The following is a 20,521-nucleotide window of genomic DNA, read 5'->3' as shown; positions in this document are numbered from 1 at the left end:
CCCACATTGTACACAGGTAAATTTTCAACCTCAACATCTTCCGTTACATTGTAGACACGTTTTGAGCGTTTAGGTTGATGAGGAATGCCCATGTTTCGGAAAATCTGGCTTCCGTTTACGCTCATGGGAACCCTGCATTTTCAATATTAGAAATATAACAGCCAAATGTCTAAACATTATTATTCATGTACTTACCGCATCAGATGCAAGGGTGGAATGACAAACTGTGCGAAAATGTCCTACTCGCCCACAGCGAAGGCAGGTCTTGTTCACCGCTGGACACCGCTCCCCTTGACGATGTTGGTTGAAACCGCAACGTTGACATCTGGGATTTCGTCCTACTCCGGAATGGCTAGTGCTCAAATGATTAACAGCGTGTTCTACTCTCTTGGGAGCCATTCTCGCCGATTGATATCTGACGGTTTGATACGCGTTCACAACCTTGATTGTATCGTCCAAAGTGAGGTTCTCCTTCTCCAACAATTTTTGCCGCAGATCGTCAGCGGTGTATTGTATGATTTTATCAATTATGGCTATGTGTCGACTTTCCATTTCGGTTTTACCGAAAGAAATTTTCTCTGCCTTCTGTTGCACTCTCGAAGCAAACTTCTCAATGGACTCACTCTCTTCTGGACCCATGGACCAAAACAGAAAGCGCTCAAAGCTATCATGGTGCTTGGGTGAAAAGTGTTGTTGAAGCTTTACCTTAACTGCTTTGTAGGGATCAACATCGACGTCTGTTGGCTCATCTTCAGCCCCGGGTAATCCAAAATAAGCGGACTGCAGCTCTAGTCCACCCATGGCCAAAAGCTGGACTTTTCGGCTTGCTCCATCCAGTACATTTGCTGCATCCATAACACTTTCGAACCATCTGATCCATTGATTCCACGCATTTCTAACCTCCGATGCCGGCAGGTGTTTGTATTTAAAATGCGGCAGGTTATACGATGCCGGACTGAAAAACTGCACATTTTGATGTATAATACCATCGGTAACGCTGACATTCTCCGGATCTATCATCATTGTAGTACTGCTGTTTGTAGACCATTTTTTTCCCACATGAAATGAAACAAATGAAAAAACACATTTCTTTTTTTTTCAACGATTTTTTTTTATATAAATTTCTTCTCTAGATACAGGTCGGACTCGATTATCCGGGTGACTCCAAAATTATTTCACCCCGGATAATCGAATCACCCGGATAATCGAGCCATGCTTCTTTTCTTTTATTTTTGATGTTCTTCAATCAAAAACTGTTCGTTAAACATAGAAGCTAACATACATAACTTTATAGTGCCTAAACTCAACGTCTAGTATTATTACAACCATGTTTTTTGAAAATGAAATTTTAGCTGAAAAATGTGAAAAATTAAAAATCATTTTTAAATAGGCTAAATCCTACTTACAGGTGTTGTATTTGATGTTTATCACATTTGTTGATATATTGTAATCTAAAAATTTGTAAACAAAGCAAAAACAAACTTTTCCCCGGATAATCGAGCCATTTTTCCCGGATAATCGAGCCCCGGATAATCGGGCCCCCGGTTAATTGAACCCCCGGATAATCGAGTCCGACCTGTATCATCTTGCATGCACTGTTTTTAACACACGTCGTAATTAAATCGGCAATCTCCAATGAATCAGCATTTTCAATCAACTGCCATAATTTAATTGGCAACATTTTTCTCCATCTGGTTGTAATTTGAATCGGCAGCTCAAACATTTTTTTTTAATTTTTGGCCGTAATTGAATCGGCAACACTGAAACCATTCATCATTTTAACCATACAACCGTAATTCAATCGGTTCTTCTTCGTCTTCATGTATCGTGTATCTGTAGATTTTCATCCGTTTATTCGGATCACTGTTTCACAACGATCATAACCCCACTTCATACAAGATACCAATATTCATATATGCAGCTGCCATAATCTTCACATTCAAACATTTTACCCTTGCGACACTAATACACTTTTACGCCAACGGGAATTTTTCTTTCCGTATTGGTATTCCCCCTGCCACACTATCCGCAGCAATATCATTTGATTTTCACACACCCCGCTCTTCCAAACAGCTTTCGCTTCTCTTATATCATCAAGCCGTTGTCACTAATACATCGCTCTTTCCTTTTTTCCTCTCTCACTTATACTTTAATTCCCGATAAATTTTGCTGAAAACAAAATGGCACCCACATTTTTTTTTTACCCTTGCGCGTCACCAAATTTTTCATTCTTAATTTTATTTCCAATCCCGCAAAAACTTCACTTCTCTTCCACGCAAAATAATAACCGGCATCAGTATTCCCGCACTCAAAAGCATAACCAGTATCAGCTTGCATTATTTTCACTGTTCAACCGATGCCACAACTGCTGCTCTCTAACATGGCGTCCTTTTTCTCACTTTTTCTCTGATTTCATTTCCCCATTATGCCCATACCGTTTTATTTTCTTAATTCATATTTTTCGGTAACACCAACGCACCTTCGGTTGTTCGCACGCAATTTCACCACACTCCGATTTATTTTCCGCCGTTTTTCACCAGTTTTTCCGTGTTTTTCCTCGTCGCCACGCTCTGTGATAACGTAGGTGATCTACCAAGCCACGACGTCACGGTAGGACTGATCAGTCATCGCGCTGATGATCGAGGTACACGCGCTGTGTGCATTTGTGTTGGTAACATAGACGTTCTTAACAGGGGGTTTATCCCTGTTGGTATAAAGGAATGCTTTTCATATAACGACATCTATCACACTATTCGACGCCCAAAGCGCTTGAAGACCAACCGGAATGAATTGAGGAAGGCAACAATCGCAGAAAGATCGAGTTTTTCATTTGAACCACCACAATACAGTAGACGTTCGATAACTGCAACATGTTTATGTTTTACTTAGCGAATGAAATTCGATAACTGCAACAACTGACAGACGTCAAAGAACTGTCAGTCGTTGCAAAATGCACCCAATGTGCATACAGAAAACATCGCACTGCAACAAAAGTGCATCTGAAAAACATCGCATCGCTGTTGACATTTGATTTTGACGGATAGCGGTGCGATAACTGCAAAATTGTTGCACTTAGCGGACTTGCAGTTAAAAAGCATTGCAGTTAAACCGTTTGCACCGAGCGAACGTCTACTGTATCTGTTGAAATTATGTTCCATATTCCATAACAAATCTGGAAATCAAAACATAAATAGAGTTGCCAAATTTCAATGAGCAAGGTGGTGTAGGATGAGCAGTTTGTCGAATTAAAACTTTACCCCGGTAATTCGACAGCAGTCGTTATTGACGGTTTTCCAAAGATAAATGCGTTGGGTTTTCCCCCTCATCGAACGTGACGATTTGAATCCGTCGCAGATTAAACCGTCGCCAGAGTCGTTGCAGCCAATCAGCAGGCGGGAGTCTGACGTTTCTCCGATCTCACTAACACAAACAGCAGCAGATGTGGTGCTTTCATTGCGATGATTCAGAAATGCCGACTGGAAGTTGGCAGCGCATTTTGTTATGAAAGTAACATACAATCAAGGTGTCTATAGTTCAAACCATCCGGGGTAAGCGGTAATTAAGTTTCAGGACCGGGTCGAATTTCATTTTCCATTGTATTCCCTCTCGGCTGTCAAAATAACATTTTGTTTACAAACTACACGTGCAGGGCGTCATAGTCCTCTCATTTGCTTCGCTGTTCCCGCCGGTCTTGAACGTTTACGCAAAATTTCACTGATTTTATTGTGCAATTTCTCCCGAAAATATGGAAGTTGAACCCGTCGTTAGTGATTCTGCTGCGGATACAAAACCCGAAGAAGTGAATACAAAGTCGGACGAAATCGTAGCAGAACCAACAACAGACGAAAAAGTAGTAGTAGACGCAACAGAGGCGAAGTCCACCACCAAGGAAGACGAGTATGCATACTTGGAGACAACAGGGTTTACGTCGGAACGGTTCAAGATTGAGATTCGAAACATGCCGAAATATTATGGGATTGCCGTAAGTAGAATGCTCCTGTCCGATCATCTTAACTAGTATACTATAACGGTTATTGTTTTATATTTGATAGGAATTGAAAAAGTTCCTAAATTCGGAGCTATCACTCTCCACAAACAAGATCAAAATCATACGGCCGGGCTGTCCGTTTTTGTTCGTGTGCTTCCGCGACGAGAAGGGCCGTCAAGCGGCTATAACAACTCTTAACGGGTACACCTGGAAGAATAAAAAGCTGCAGGCCTTTGAAGCGAAGCCAGCTCCAGATCCTCTGGTCAAGCGAAGAAATCAGGCCTCCGGAGCGGATGGAAAGGTTACCGTTAAAAAGCGAAAAACTCTCGAAGAATCTGTTACGGCTTTGGCTTACCTGAGCTACGAAGATCAGCTGGTTCAGAAGCAATCGGAAATGCGAAACGTGTTGAACAAGCTCGGCAAGGAAGTGTGGAAAACTTGTCCGGCCCTTAGAGGGCACGTCGAGGAGGAAAGGAAGCTGCACGATGGATTACCATGTAAGCTGGAGCGGATCCGGAAGTCGCCTCAGGTTGATGGGTACCGTAACAAGTGCGAATTTTCAATTGGGAAGGACGATCAGGGAGAAATTCGCGTGGGGTTCCGTGTAGGAAGCTACTCGAATGGCTTTCTGGATGTGGAGTCCCCTCAGAATTTGAAGAACGTTTCCGACAAGATGAAGGCAACGGTCAAATTCTATGAAGAATTCGTTCGCAAGTCGACGTTGGATGTCTACAGCCCGGAAACATATCAGGGGCACTTCCGACAGTTAACCGTGCGCACTTCCAGTAGCACCGGAGACGTCATGGTGGTAATTGGAATTCACCCTCAAACGATGACCGAGGAAGAACTTACCGCGTTCAAAGCTTCCATTGTGGACCATTTCACTTCTGACCAGGGCAAGCAAATTGGAATCAGTTCAATCTATCTGGAAAAGATTGGAAAACGTGAGTCCGGACAGACCGTAAATCCGGTTGAGCATTTGCACGGAGAGACACACATCGTGGACGTTATCCACGGTTTGAAATTCCGCATCAGTCCGCTGGCATTCTTCCAGATCAACACACCCAGCGCCGAGGTGCTCTATCAGTGTGCGATCGATCTGGCCGAAACCAGTCAGCAAACGAGCGTTTTGGATATCTGTTGTGGAACGGGCACTATTGGGTTGTGCTTTGCCAAGCATTGCAAGCAAGTGCTGGGCGTTGAACTCAATCCACAGGCCATCGAAGACGCCAAATATAATGCCGAGTTGAACAAGATCGATAATTGCAAGTTCTACGCCGGAAATGCTGATGATCTCATAACGTCCCTCATTCGGAATGCCAACATCCAAGCGGGGGAGAATTTGGTGGCGATTGTGGATCCTCCGAGAGCCGGATTGCGTAAGTTTAGTGGATCCACGAATTTCTTCTTGTTAAAGTTAAACAATTCCATATTTTTTTTTTCAGACGTCCGTTCGATCACCCAGTTGCGCAACGCTCGCGGCCTAAACCGATTGATCTACGTATCCTGCTCGCCCAACAGTGCCGTGAAGAATTGGGTTGACCTGATGAGGCCCTGCTCCAAGGCGATGCGGGGTACACCATTTGTGCTCAAGAAAGCCCTTCCAGTGGACTTGTTTCCACATACGCCACACGTCGAGCTGGTGCTGCTGTTCGAGCGGGAACCGGAGAAGGAAGAAGCGGAAATGACTGAAGTCGAAGAAAAGGAAGGAGATGAGGCAAAACCTGCTGACGAGGAAATGAAGGTTTCCGATAGTGAGATTGTTGAAGGTGAGGCGAAGGAAGATACAGAGATGAAAACAGTTAGCGAGGAAGTAGAGGTTTGTTAAGACAGCAGCACAAGAAAAATTACTTTAATCATATATTTTTTGTTTTGACTTTTTCAGGATAAAACAAATGGTCAAGATTAGTTCCTCCGTATAACCTAGAACGGTATGTATGTCGTATGAAAAAAGTGATTAGTCCTGTTCAACAACATTGGTGGGACTTGCTCAAAGTTGCTGTTTCCTGCTCTTACCCATTCGTTAACAAAAGAGTAAGAGCGGGTTGCAACATCTTCGAGCAAGTTCAACCTATGTCGTTGGTCAGAACTAGGTATTTTTAGTTTTGGAATTGCAGCTGTGAAGTCAACAGTGCTAATCGTAATTTAGAAAGAACAGCTTTCAAGTACTATATTTTGAACTATCAGTAAAATTATTATATTGGAAAAACAAGTCGGTATCTGAAAGACGTAGGTAAATATCACAATCACATTCTTAACCTTTAGCAAAGTTTGGCATTGAAAAATGTTTGTTTTAAAGCTCGTAAGCACAAAAAAATGACAGCTACGAAAAACAAAACACTTTCATTGACCTTAAAATCTATCGTACAGACAAAATGACAAAAATAGACGTGGACCACGCGGTCTACTTTCGGTACGGTGCGGTACGGTGAACAAGATGCTTCACCACATCCATCGCTGGAGGATTTTTTGGTTGAAAATCTGAAACATGTTCCTGCATTTCAAATAACCCGAAGCGGATTATTCGTGAACTCTCGCCCTGGTACTACATTCCGACTATCCCACTTCTCAACACGCTTTTCGAGCTCCTTCAACTGGCCATCCAACAATCATCCTCAGTTGTCCCGTATCGCCTATGGATCCAGCCCTACTTTGCAGACATTCTAACATTAGTTTTTCATTGGGGCCTAACTGATAGGTACTGCCGATTTATCATTTATCCTCTCTTTGTGTTATTTCTGTATATATATTGAATATTCCATGATTTTTTGGTTGAAATACGAAAGAGACGACTGGTATCATTATGCTATATTTTTAATCCCGATAGATATGTAGATATGTAACCCCGTAAGCAATGTATCCAGATTTGAATGAAAATAGGTACCGTGAGGTATTCACCGCTCATTTAACGGCATTTTCCTAAAGTTTATGACATTAAAAATCGACGTTAGCAAATATTGCACATAAATTCACGTAAACAACTCAATAATTATGTTGTTATTATAAAAAAATATAACCCGAAAAATGAAAATTAAAATGTGCTATTTCTTGGCTCCTATTTACCGCTCATGCATCCATTCACCGCTCACTGGATTATTTTTCCATGGAGCCACATAAAATATATCTACATTTATAAAAACATATTAGCTTTGATTTACCACAGGATCGATGATTCAATGGTTTTCAGTTCATCCAGTTTTGTCAAAATTTAATCTTTTACAGGTTTTACTGTTTTAGAGCATCGCCACGGACGTCCCTATCTGGGTCCCTATTCCTATTTCCGGGCCCTTAATAGGGAAGGGACCCATGTTCACACCGATGGTATCTATCACTCAGAAATAAAAGAAGTCATTAATGCATATTTTTCATGCAAAATGACGGTTCGACTGGGTTCATGCATAAAATGACTAAATCGGGAAAAGTTTTAGCTAAACTTCATTCCGTTTAGTTTAATAATGACTATTTTTTAGATTTTTCAAACTAAATTCTAGAATTTGGAAATTTTCATGATCGATTTGTTTTAAAGCTAGTAAATAATTATTTTATATGTTATTTACATCGTATTTTCAGGATTTTTATTTCTCATATATCACATAGGTATGAAATTAATGAATAGAGAATAAATATTGCCACGAAATACGATAACACGGTCTAATCATAGATGATAGCGCTCTGCTAAGACCACGTTAGCGCCATCCGGTCGGGGAAAGCGAAACATCAGACATTTCAAGCGAATATTACGGCGTCGTTGGCTCTCCAAACAACAGCTTGGTTCCCCATTCTGAGAAAAGTATTAAAATGTTTTTATTTTAACTACTAAACGGTTTAAAAATGTAGAAAACTTACTTACCTTTGCAACAGTTCATTTCCACGAAAAACTTCGTAAGTCCAATGGCTGGTGGCTTATGTATTCGTTCTAAAAAATACTCATTCTTAGAAAACTTAACGGAAGTTATTCATAACATGCCTTAAATTCAGATTCTGAATGCATAATTTGTAGTATTTGATATGCATAAATTGAACATAGTTGGCAAATGAATAAAATAAAGTAATTTTCTGACTTTCCCTGTTTCTGAGTGTGGAAAATGAACAGCAGTGAATCAATAAAGCAAGAGGCAAATATTGATGCACTTTGTCTTGCGTGACTAGATGTTTCTCAGAAGAATCCTATCGCAAACAAACAGACGCAACCTTAACAATTCCCAACTACACCGATTCAACGGTTTATTTAAAAATTTGATATTTGGCCAACTGCCCATCTGTGGTGCTCGCAGAGTTTTTGTTCAAGTTTTATATTCGCTCACTATTGACACCTTACTCGTGATTGGCAACTCGATTGGCTAAACTCGGTCTTTTCAGATTGGGCGAATATGTTTCCGTGACTATGATTTTGAATAGCAAACGTATCACATGAAATATTGCGGAGATTCCACCTGTTTAGACGGTTTAGACTCCTGCGCGAAAATTAGTTGCGTGGATTTTTATTGCGTGGGCCCACAGATGTAAAACCAGACCGCGTCCTGGTAAATATTTTACGCTGTAATATTAGGTACACATTTGGTGATAGTTTTGCATTGTAAACAAACATGCAGTGCTGAAAAATTCATTTCGTCATATATAAATTCAATCACCTACAGCTCATTTTAGAAGCTGAACCTGAGAATATGGTATATGGAAAACTTGTGCGGCCAGACCAGTTCTGCAAGAAATTCACGGAAAAACCGTTATTTTTCGAATATTTAAGGTAAATGTCACGGACTACCTTTGAAAAATGCCAAATGATATTCACCGTGAATATCATTCGCATTTTTTAAAGGTAGTCCGTGACATTTACCTTAAATATTCGAAAAATAGCGGTTTTTCCGTGACTTTCTTGCAGAACTGGTCTAGCCGCACAAGTTTTCCATATACCATATTCTCAGGTTCAGCTTCTAAAATGAGCTGTAGGTGATTGAATTTAGATATGACGAAATGAATTTTTCAACACCGCTGAAAATGAGTCTAATCATTAATTTGCGTCGGAATCTATAAATCTTCACAACGGGCAATAAATTGCTATAAAAATCATCATCATGTAAACATATGTAATCCCCAATGGAAATCACGCTATGTTCCGCAAACCGCTCAGTAGGTGCCGGTAGTGAGCGAACGTCAAACAGGAGAAAAATGTATGTGAGCGCTGTTTGCGAACTTACTTACCTTACCGGTCAGGCTAAGGCCGGGGTGGCCTCTGCTGTACATAATAGCCGCCTCCATTCCACTCGGTCCATGGCTGTTTGTCTCCAGTTCCGCACTCTGCGTAGAGTCCGCAGATCGTCCTCCACTTGGTCGACCCACCTAGCTCGCTGCGCTCCACGTCTTCTTGTACCGGTCGGATGACTCTCGAGAACCATTTTAGTCGGGTTGCTATCCGACATCCTGATGACGTGACCCGCCCACCGTAGCCTCTCGATTTTCGCGGTATGGACGATGGTTGGTTCTCCCAGCAGCTGATGCAGCTCGTGGTTCATTCGAAAACTCCAAGGGCGCGTTGGTCCTCTGCACGTAAGCTCCATGTTTCGTGCCCATAGAGGACGACCGGTCTAATCAGCGTTTTGTAGATGGTTAACTTCGTGTTACGGCGAACTTTATTCGATCGTAGAGTTCTGCGGAGTCCAAAGTAAGAACGAGCGCTGCCTACAAGATACTCTCCCAAATTTCATGCGCCGTCTATCACCGATTGCAAGAGAGTTCGTGGGGCAATATCAGGCTGGATTCATGGGTGAACGCGCTACAACGGACCAGATGTTCGCCATCCGCCAGGTGTTGCAGAAATGCTGCGAATACAACGTGCCCACACATCACTTGTTCATCGATTTCAAATCGGCGTATGATACAATCGATCGAGAACAGCTATGGCAGATTATGCACGAATACGGATTCCCGGATAAACTGATACGATTGATCAAGGCGACGATGGGTCGAGTGATGTGCGTAGTACGAATATCAGGGACACTCTCGAGTCCCTTCGAATCTCGCAAAGGGTTACGGCAAGGTGATGGTCTTTCGTGCTTGCTGTTCAACATTGCTTTGGAGGGTGTAATAAGAAGAGCGGGGATAAACACGAGTGGGACGATTTTCACGAAATCCGTTCAGCTGCTTGGTTTCGCCGATGATATTGGTATTATTACTCGTAAATTTGAGACGATGGCGGAAACGTACATCCGACTAAAGAGTGAAGCCAGGCGAATCGGATTAGTCATTAATGTGTCGAAGACAAAGTACATGGAGCCCTTCCAGGGAGGAATCACCGCGCCCGCCACCCCGAATTCATATCGACGGTGATGAAATCGAGGCGGTTGAAGAATTCGTGTACTTGGGCTCACTGGTGACCGACGACAACGACACCAGCAGAGAAATTCAGAGGCGCATTGTGGCAGGAAATCGCGCCTACTTTGGACTCCGCAGAACTCTACGATCGAATAAAGTTCGCCGTAACACGAAGTTAACCATCTACAAAACGTTGATTAGACCGGTCGTTCTCTATGGGCACGAAACATAGACCCTACGTGCAGAGGACCAACGCGCCCTTGGAGTTTTCGAACGGAAGGTGTTGCGTACCATCTACGGTGAAGTGCAGATGGAAGACGGGACTTGGAGAAGGCGAATGAACCACGAGCTGCATCAGCTGCTGGGAGAACCAACCATCGTCCATACCGCGGAAATCGGGAGGCTACGGTGGGCGGGTCACGTCATCAGGAAGTCGGATAGCAACCCGACTAAAATGGTTCTCGAGAGTCATCCGACCGGTACAAGAAGACGTGGAGCGCAGCGAGCTAGGTGGGTCGACCAAGTGGAGGACGATCTGCGGACTCTACGCAGAGTGCGGAACTGGAGACAAACAGTCATGGACCGAGTGGAATGGAGGCGGCTACTATGTACAGCAGAGGCCACCCCGGCCTTAGCCTGACCGGTAAGGTAAGTAAGCGCTCAGTAGCGTGATCGCGCGGTAGTTCTCGCAATCCAACTTGTCGCCCTTTTTGTAGATGGGACATACGATACCTTCCATCCATTCCTCCGGTAATACTTCCTCCTCCCAAATCTTGGTAATGACCCAGTGTAGTGCTCTCACCAGTGCTTCTCCACCGTATTTTAGAAGCTCGCTTGGTAGTTGATCTGCTCCAGCGGCTTTGTTGTTTTTCAACCGGCCAACCTCCTCCTCAATCTCTTGAAGGTCAGGGGCCGGAAGTCTTTCGTCCTGTGCACATACTCCTAGATCTGTTACAACGCCACCTTCGGTACTTGCAACGTCGCCATTGAGGTGCTCATCGTAATGCTGCCGCCACCTCTCGACCACCTAACGCTCGCTCGTGAGAATATTCTCGTGAGATACACATGTCGGCTTGTGGCACAAAGCCTCTGCGCGAGCGGTTCAGCTTCTCGTAGAACTTTGGTGTGTCCTTAGCGCGGTACAGCTCTTCCATCGCTTCACGATCTCGTTCTTCCTGCTGGCGCTTCTTCCTCCGAAAGACTGAGTTCTGCCTGTTTCGCGCCTGTCTATAACGTGCCTCATTCGCTCTCGTACGGTGTTGCAGCATTCTCGCCCATGCTGCATTCTTCTCGTTTTTCAACTGTTCACATTCGCCGTCGTACCAGTCGTTTCTGTGATTCGGAGTCGCGAAGCCTAGTGCCGTAGCCGAGGTATTACCTATGGCGGATCGAATGTCCCTCCAGCCATCTTCAAGTGTAGCTGCGCCAAGCTGCTCTTCCGTTGGTAGGGCCATTGCTAACTGCTGCGCGTAGTCTTGAGCCACTTCTACGTTACGAAGTTGCTCGATGTTGAGCCGCGGCGTTCTACTTCGACGCGTGGTGATAACTGTCGAAAGTTTTGAGCGCATGCGCATACAGCGACTAAGTAGTGATCCGAATCTATATTCGCACTGCGGTATGTGCGGACGTTGGTTATTTATATCCGAGAAGAATTTACCGTCGATTAGAACGTGGTCGATTTGGTTGTCTGTTTGATGGTCGGGTGATCTCCAGGTGGCTTTGTGGATATCTTTGCGGGGGAAGAAGGTGCTACGGACTACCATACCACGGGAGGCTGCAAAGTTTACGCATCGCTGGCCGTTTCCTCCCTTCCTACCTGCGCGTTCATGTCGCCGACAACGATTTTCACGTCACGCGGCGAGCAACCATCGTATGTTTGCTCTGACTGCGCGTAGAACGCTTCTTTCTCGTCATCGGGTCTCCCTTCGTGGGGGCAGTGGACGTTGATGATGCTGTAGTTGAAGAAACGGCCCTTAACTCTCAACATGCACATCCTTGCGTTGATCGGCTGCCACCCGATCACACGTTGTCGCATCTTGCCCAACACTATAAACCTGTATAGTATTTGTGTCTAATCAATCGAATAAATTAGCTCTGAAGTACTTGGGATTCATGTTTATCGTGTAAAAAGCTCAAAAATCATATATTTGCTATGTTAATCAGTTTTGGCCTTAGTGAGTTATTTTGGCTATTGCAATCTATATGCAAGGTTTTTCAAAATTATTTTTGTTCGGTTCTGGCATTTTTTTCTACATGTATGTAGACTCAAAGCTTATTTAGTTTATTGAAAAGAATAACCTGCTAGTATACACTTTGTATGAGGTCAAGGATGTATTAATTATTGAAAACTAATTTCCCTTAGACTGGCCAAACCCGGGGCCCGTACCCTAATAATACATTTTTACTTGTTTCACTCACATGATTTTGGAGGACCTGCGATACAATTTTCGAGTAAAGGAATGTATTGAAATTACTCCCAAGTACTCTTCGAAAGATATCTCGATAACCGAATGTCCAATACAATAAAGAATCAAGAGCGTTCTACATGGATGTGATAGCTTTCATTTGGTGCTAAGAGAACTCAAATTAGTTAACAGATGCCTGAGATATTTATTATGATATACTTTTACTTTGTCATAAATCTCTCAAAACGTTAGGTTTTATTATTGCCAAATACTTTTCGAAGGATATCTTAGTAACCAAATATCCAAACGGAATAAAATTTAATAGGGTTCTACTTGGATGTTGTAGCTTTCGTTGGTGCTAAGTGAAATCAAATCGGTTGACTGACGGCTGAGAAATTTATTATGATACAATTGATTTAAACTCTCTCAAAAAGTTAAGTTGTATTACTCCCAAGTACTCTTCGAAAGATATCTCAGTAACCAATCGTCCAATCGAAATAAAACTGAATAAAGTTCTACTAGGGTGTTGTAGCTGTCATTTGGTGCTAAGAGAAATCAAATCGGTTGACTGACGACTGAGAATTTTTTTTATGATATACGCTTTGTCGAAAATCTCAAAAAGTTGAGTTTTATACAACTTTCAAATACTCTTCGAAAGATATCTCAGTAGTTACATGTCCAATCCTAATAAAATTTGATAGTCTTCAACTAGGATGTAGTAGCTTTCGAAGACTTCTGCTTGTTTCAAAGCTTGTGTATGACGCTTCATGTACTCAAGATCGAGTTTGCCCAACACATCTCTAATGTCTTTCTTCTCTGGTTTCCCTCGGGCCCTGAGGGATAGCATAGCATAGCATAGCACGAATACTTGCACAAATCGTGGATGGAGTTGCAAAGATGAGCATATCCATTGCTATTATTGATTTCGCTACTATCTACAATAACATGGACCCACTTCTCTCCACACACCTGGCCAAGTCCTTGCAAGCATTTTATAATTCTTATCATCAACTTAGAAAGCGTACAGAACTGAAACGGCTTCCAATAGATGATAGGATGGTAAAAATAGCGAATGAAGAAATAGGATAGTAAAACAATATAGTGTACAAAAATAAATTGGAAAGATCTTACCAAGTTTCATATGGTCGTCATATCGCACCCAACGACGAACGCGATCGATTATGCTGCGTTGCTAACCACGTGGGAGCGATGTATTCACAGTAAGAAACAACACAATTCTGCAGAGCTAGGACTCGACATCGTTACTGACTACGCTGGTACAGAATTTGAACAATATCACATCACAAACACGAAATCCCAGTTATATTTTTTGCACACTTTCTCTGAGAATAAACTGCTTGCGATCATCCGGAAGATCGCAAAAAAAAAATAATCAGAAATCAACGGATTCTGGCATATTCTGGAGAATCAAATATTATTTTTTTTCTTCTGCGTCTCCCGGACAATTGATAGCGTTAGTAGCACACGATAATACGCATGAAAAACGCGAGAACAACGGAGAGTTTCGGCACTTATGAATCCTCCCAATCCCGACTGTTTTCACGACACGAAACTACTCCACTCTCCGGGAGGCGTAGTACATAACGAATCCCCAGTGCCGAAGAACCCATTTCAGTAGCGTACACTTTATTTTCAAAATCTTCAATTAGCAATTTAAACACTTACTGGAGCTTCTTTTGGAAGGAAAAAACGAAAAACTTATTTTTGCCGGCCGAATCAAACACGCAGAAACGGTTCGGAAATTGCGTGACAGCTTCGGTTTCCTCGGGCCCTGAGGGATGCACATAAATTGGATCTGGCAATACCGTATTCGGGACATTACCATACTATATGGTTGATGTCTTGATAGCCTGCACCACAGCTACAGCGACTGCTATCTGTGAGCCCTATTCGATAGAAATGCGAACCCAGAGAGTAGTGATTAGACATAAGTGGACACATTATCTTGATAAAATCTCGACCCATATCCAGCCCCTTAAACCACGCCGTCTTCTATACCTGTGGGAGAATTGAATGTAACCACCTGCCTAATACCCCTGCATCCTATTTTTGTTGTTAAATGACCAAGGCATGCTGACGAGCAATCGAAAAAAAAAAATCATTGAAGGCGATATGACGGTCATAAATATCGCCTTCCATAGCGCCTACCTTGGCGAATGTGTCCGCTTTCTCATTACCCGGGATCGAGCAATGCGAAGGGACCCAAACTAAGGTGATATTATATGCTTGATGCGATAAAGCACTCAGAAATGATCGAGTTCGCTTAGGAAATACGTGGAGTGCTTCACCGGTATCGTGTGTCCCATCTACAACAAGTGCGACAAATTGGATTGCGGGAACTACCGCGCGATCACACTACTGAGCGCTGCCTACAAGATACTCTCTCAAATTTTATGCCGTCGTCTATCACCGATTGCAAGAGAGTTCGTGGGGCAATATCAGGCTGGATTTATGAGTGAACGCGCTACAACGGACCAGATGTTCGCCATCCGCCTGGTGTTGCAGAAATGCCGCGAATACAACGTGCCCAGTGCCCACACATCACTTGTTCATCGATTTCAAATCGGCGTATGATACCATCGATCGAGAACAGCTATGGCAGATTATGCACGAATACGGATTCCCGGATAAACTGATACGATTGATCAAGGCGACGATGGGTCGAGTGATGTGCGTAGTCCGAGTATCAGGGACACTCTCGAGTCCCTTCGAATCTCACAGAGGGTTACGGCAAGGTGATGGTCTTTCGTGCTTGCTGTTCAACATTGCTTTAGAGGGTGTAATTAGGAGAGTGGGGATGAACACGAGTGGGACGATTTTCACGAACTCCGTTCAGCTGCTTGGTTTCGCTGATGATATTGATATTATAGCTCGTAAATTTGAGACGGTGGCGGAAACGGACATCCGACTAAAGAGTGAAGCCAGGCGAATCGGATTAGTCATTAATGTGTCTAAGACAAATTACATGATGGCAAAGGGCTCCAGGGAGGAGTCACCGCGCCCGCCACCCCGAATTTATATCGCCGGTGATGAAATCAAGGCGGTTGAAGAATTCGTGTACTTGGGCTCACTGGTGACCGCCGACAACGACACCAGCAGAGAAATTCAGAGGCGCATTGTGGCAGCAAATCGTGCTTACTTTGGACTCCGCAGAACTCTACGATCGAATAAAGTTCGCCGTAAAACGAAGTTAAAACAAAACGTTGATTAGACCGGTCGTCCTCTATGGGCATGAAACATGGACCCTACGTGCAGAGGATCAATGCGCCCTTGGAATTTTCGAACGGAAGGTGTTGCGTACCATCTACGGTGGAGTGCAGGTGGATGACGGGACGTGGAGAAGGCGAATGAATCACGAGCTGCATCAGTTGCTGAGAGAACCAACCATCGTCCATACCGCGAAAATCGGGAGGCTACGGTAGGCGGGTCACGTCATCAGGATGTCGAATGATCAATAAGAAAAAAAATGTCATTAAAATCCGTATTTATGAGCAGCTCGCGTGCAAGTGGTTCAGCTTCTAAAATGAGCTGCAGGTGGTTGAATTTAGATATGTCGAAATGACATTTTCAGTACTGTCGCTAGGTAAGACAGGTAGGGCAGGCACTACTCATAAAATTTCTGGGCAGGAGAGTCAGTTTGTTATCTTACCCAAGACGTAGGACTTTCTCTACCTGCCCTATCTATCATTTCTTGCGCCACGGGTTATGGCTAACTTTTCCATTATTCAATTTAATTATTCAAATATTTATTGTTGTTTGTAAAAAAGGCACCTGGCCCTACATTTCGACGTGAAGTTTTTACAAAAAATAAGAGATTTTTCATTCATCAGGTTTAGTTTCAGGTTTTAGTTACAAAGTAATTATTTCCAATTACGCCAACTCGCACGTTGGCGGGTCACACACTCACACTCAGTCAGGCTAAGGACAAACGTCTTGAAATCCTACTTCAACAGTGCACCAGAACTTCAAACGCACAAATCTCAAGAAGCAAGCTTCACACAACAGTGAATTTCATTATTCTGTTCTTGCTCACTCGTAATAAGCTTAAAATAAGAAGATCTGTTGCGCTGGTTTTGTTTACGAAGAGATTTGTGCCCTCGAAATCGTGAGTAGGTACCAAAGTCGGCCATTGTGGTGGCCATCTTGGGATTCTAACAAGTCTGTCCTTAACATTGCATTAAATTCACACTTACACCCGCCAACGCAGCGAGCTAGGTGGGTCGACCAAGTGGAGGACGATCTGCGGACCCTACGCAGAGTGCGGAACTGGAGACAAACAGCCATGAACCGAGTGTAATGGAGGCGGCTACTATGTACAGCAGAGGCCACCACGGCCTTAGGGACAGACTTGTTAGAATCCCAAGATGGCCACCACAATGGCCGACTTTGGTACCTACTCACGATTTCGAGGGCACAAATCTCTTCGTAAACAAAACCAGCGCAACAGATCTTCTTATTTTAAGCTTATTACGAGTGAGCAAGAACAGAATAATGAAATTCACTGTTGTGTGAAGCTTGCTTCTTGAGATTTGTGCGTTTGAAGTTCTGGTGCACTGTTGAAGTAGGATTTCAAGACGTTTGTCCTTAAACAAATTTGTTACATTTGCATTTAATCATGAGACCATTCAAAAGATTTTAATGTATACAATCTCAATAGCTCGAAGCCGAATTTCTTCATTGACAACTTGTTTACTAAATGAAAGTGCACCCATAGAGAACAATATTAAATTAATTAAACGCGTACTGTTCAAGCCGGCAGGTAATTGCTTGCTACAGTTGTGTCGCGCCTATCCATTGTCTTAACGAATTTTCTCACGCTTAATGCTGGGTGCGCACCACGCGTAGATGATCTCGGCGCAAGTTCACACACGCAAGTGCTTCAACGTTCAACTTGAAATGCAATCGTTCCTGGTTAACTGATTACCAGGAATGAGTTAGAAGTCATGATCAAGTTTGAGCAAAGGAACAGGGAAAAACAATCCTACACAGTCTGAATCATCCTCGAATTCAGTTGCAATCGAACCTTCCAAGCAGTCAAAATGTTCGCGTTCGTCTATCTGAAATTCGCGATCACAGTTCTAAGCTTCTCTGTGCTTCTGGTGGAATCAACTCCGCGAAGAAATCCGCGCTACCGCCCTCCAAAGCCGCGGTTCGAAGTGTTCAACCCGAAAGGTCTAATCGCGTGGATACCGGCCGAATCAGGTATCACTCTGTTCACATTTCACGCTAAGTTGAACAAACGTTTCGAAGATGAGTACGAAGTTGGGCGGTGGGCAAAATCCGTGTCCCAGCCGCGTAACGGTCGGTTCACGTTCGTGGATCGAAAAGCGGAACTCCAACCGGGGGATGTTATCTACTACAAAACGGTGATTACGCACAACGGTGTGACGTATCGTGGGAACTACGGAAACTATGAGATCACACGGTTCACAGGGAACACTCCGGGAAGTGATGGGGGAGGTAGGAAAACTACCACAACTAGCACGTTGCCTCCGTTTGTGTACAAGAATAATGAGAGAAGGACGAAGGGAGTAGACCAGGATACTTACGTTCCTATGGGTCCTTTCGATTACGAGTCCAAGGAACTCGCTTCACCTCCGTTGATTAGGACTAGAACGATATCGACGCAGACCAGTGCAGAAGAGTTAGATTATAAAGAGTGTGATAGGGCTCGGACCGAAGTGAATGGTAGAAAAGTGTGTGGTGGTAAGCTGATCTTCGAAGAAACGTTCGATTCTAAGGAGCTGAATGGACAGAAATGGCGCATCGAGAATCGCTTCGCTTCGGATCCCGATAACGAGTTTGTGGTCTACGCCGATTTCAAGGAGAACATCCAGATCCGCAACGGCAAACTTAACATCAGACCGTCCTTGTTCGAGAGCAAATTTGGTCCGGGGTCAACCAACACGAAGTTCATGTTTGCTTCTGAGTGCACGGGACTGCTGAATTCTCGCGATTGCATCAGAGACCGGAAGATTGATTTCGACATGATTCCCCCGGTGCTTTCGGCGCAAATCTCCACCTACAACTCATTCAAGTTTCTGTATGGGAAAATATTGATTCGAGCGAAACTTCCGAGGGGAGATTGGATTTTTCCACGTTAGTTTCGATGTGTTTAACAACTCTTTTCCAAAATTAAGAATTCCTTTTCCTTGTAGAGTTGTATCTCAAACCCAGCAACCAGTTTTATGGCCAGGACGAGTACGCGTCGGGGTTGATGCGCGTGGCCTATGCCCCAGGTGGTCCAAAACTGCGAAATCAGCTGTCCGGAGGACTGATTTTGAACCATGCAGAACCCCTTCGTTGTTCCAAGATGTGCACCTTGACGAGACCCTACAACTGGAACGATGAATTCCACGTGTTCGGTCTCACGTGGACTCCGGACGGGATCTACATGGAAGTGGACGAAGAAGTATACTGTCACGTCGATCCGGAAGAGGGCTTCTACCATGAGGTCAAAGCTACGAAACCGCAAATTGCGAACCTCTGGAGGCTGGGCGGCAATCGAATGGCTCCCTTCGATAAGGAGTTCTTCATCAGTTTGGGCGTCGGCGTCGGAGGTCACTACGACTTCCATCTGTTTCAGGACAAACCGTGGAAGGATTTGTCTGTCAAGGCAATGCACACGTTTTGGAGCGCGCGGGGAAATTGGTACCCTACGTGGAACAGTAATAGCACTTTACAGGTTGACTATGTTAGGGTGTATGCGATATGATGAATTTTCAATTTTAACTACATATTGATAACTTCTATCGGAGGCAAAGTTAGTCATTTGTTTGTCTATGGGGCACGTTCGGTGTAGTACTAGAATTGAAGTAATGAGCTGAATTTTTGTATGGTGAGAAGGTCAATTCTCTGTTTCTGCAAAGAAATGGTTCAAAAAGCGTGGGTATTGTGATTCTTTGTCTAATTTAATGCTGTTTGAGCAAAACTTTAGACAACTATGTTGTTTATGTTGCAAGAAATGGAGAAAACAACAACACGGTTACTCAAAGTTTTGCTCAAACAGCATTAAGGACATAGTTGCTGGGGTTATAAAATGGCAGCGAGTATGGCCGCCACTCTCTCTCTTATACCTCTCTCTCCTCACCCTAGTAATCGAGTAGCGCGGAAGTAAGCAAACAAATTCTCAAAATTATACATGCTTACCTTTTAAAAATGCACTTAGGTTGCTACTGGTGGTAGACAACTATATTTTTCGTCCGTCGGGATGTACTGCTTTGCATTTTTCTCAATGTTTTCACCAAAATGTAACACACACTGCACTTTTTTTTTCTTTGACAAGTGCGTCCCACCTTTTTTAAATCACTTTTTAGCAGTCTTCCAAACAACACAGCACTGTAATAAGTTGATCGATTATGTGAAATTGTCCTCACTTTCACCTGACCTACCGGTTATCGCGAAAAACTAACGCGTTTCCCACTTTTGTGGTCGAAAACCCGAATCAATTTACATCGCGGTTCGCTAAAACGGAAAAACGTACCGTTAAACTGAGTGGTATTGTTCAAGGTACGGCGAAATTGATTAAACCGCAGTTCATGTTTATCACAACAAAAGGCTGTTATTTTGTTAATCTTTTTAACTATTTTAAATATCATACTGCCAATATGATTTCAATAGAAAACAGAACAATCTTTCGGTGTTTATGAGTTGAAATAACATCAATTAATGTCACCCTATAACACGGTAGTTTTCTACGGTCAGAGAGAAAAAGTACGAGAGAAGAGAGGAGAGAGTTGTCAACAAAACCGTAAATAAAGTAGTGCACAATGGGATAATTTGTGAAAATATTGGGCAA

The 20,521-nt window shown here is 43.3% G+C and overlaps 3 protein-coding genes across 3 annotated transcripts; 2 read left to right on the top strand and 1 right to left on the bottom strand.

The window, feature by feature from the left end:
• Window positions 1-183: 183 nt before the first annotated feature.
• On the bottom strand, window positions 184-2,744 carry LOC134292103 (uncharacterized). Its single transcript, XM_062860860.1, has 2 exons — window positions 2,480-2,744; window positions 184-1,033 (listed from the first exon to the last, which is right to left on the bottom strand). The coding sequence occupies exon 2, from the start codon at window positions 1,021-1,023 to the stop codon at window positions 184-186; it is 840 nt and encodes a 279-aa protein (XP_062716844.1). The 5' UTR covers window positions 1,024-1,033; window positions 2,480-2,744.
• Window positions 2,745-3,629: 885 nt separating this feature from the next.
• LOC109426027 (tRNA (uracil-5-)-methyltransferase homolog A) lies at window positions 3,630-6,200 on the top strand. The gene is made up of 4 exons (XM_019701459.3): window positions 3,630-3,982; window positions 4,053-5,367; window positions 5,434-5,807; window positions 5,874-6,200. The coding sequence occupies exons 1-4, from the start codon at window positions 3,746-3,748 to the stop codon at window positions 5,895-5,897; spliced, it is 1,950 nt and encodes a 649-aa protein (XP_019557004.3). The 5' UTR covers window positions 3,630-3,745; the 3' UTR covers window positions 5,898-6,200.
• An 11,245-nt stretch (window positions 6,201-17,445) lies between these two features.
• Window positions 17,446-19,501, top strand: LOC109425899 (beta-1,3-glucan-binding protein 2). Its single transcript, XM_019701274.3, has 2 exons — window positions 17,446-18,822; window positions 18,882-19,501. Exons 1-2 carry the CDS (start codon window positions 17,763-17,765, stop codon window positions 19,436-19,438), a joined length of 1,617 nt encoding a protein of 538 aa, XP_019556819.3. The 5' UTR covers window positions 17,446-17,762; the 3' UTR covers window positions 19,439-19,501.
• The last annotated feature ends 1,020 nt before the right edge of the window (window positions 19,502-20,521 follow it).

The sequence above is a fragment of the Aedes albopictus genome, chromosome 3, assembly GCF_035046485.1.
Source record: "Aedes albopictus strain Foshan chromosome 3, AalbF5, whole genome shotgun sequence".
Lineage (NCBI taxonomy): Eukaryota > Metazoa > Arthropoda > Insecta > Diptera > Culicidae > Aedes > Aedes albopictus.
This window is presented reverse-complemented; position numbering and strand designations above follow the sequence as displayed.

Coding starts and splice junctions, on each gene's coding strand:
- LOC134292103 (XM_062860860.1), bottom strand. CDS start 1,023: ATGATGATAGATCCGGAGAATGTCAGCGTTACCGATGGTATTATACAT.
- LOC109425899 (XM_019701274.3), top strand. CDS start 17,763: ATGTTCGCGTTCGTCTATCTGAAATTCGCGATCACAGTTCTAAGCTTC. Junction 18,823..18,881: donor GGGAGATTGGATTTTTCCAC/GTTAGTTTCGAT, acceptor TTTTCCTTGTAG/AGTTGTATCTCAAACCCAGC.
- LOC109426027 (XM_019701459.3), top strand. CDS start 3,746: ATGGAAGTTGAACCCGTCGTTAGTGATTCTGCTGCGGATACAAAACCC. Junction 3,983..4,052: donor CGAAATATTATGGGATTGCC/GTAAGTAGAATG, acceptor TATATTTGATAG/GAATTGAAAAAGTTCCTAAA. Junction 5,368..5,433: donor TCCTCCGAGAGCCGGATTGC/GTAAGTTTAGTG, acceptor TTTTTTTTTCAG/ACGTCCGTTCGATCACCCAG.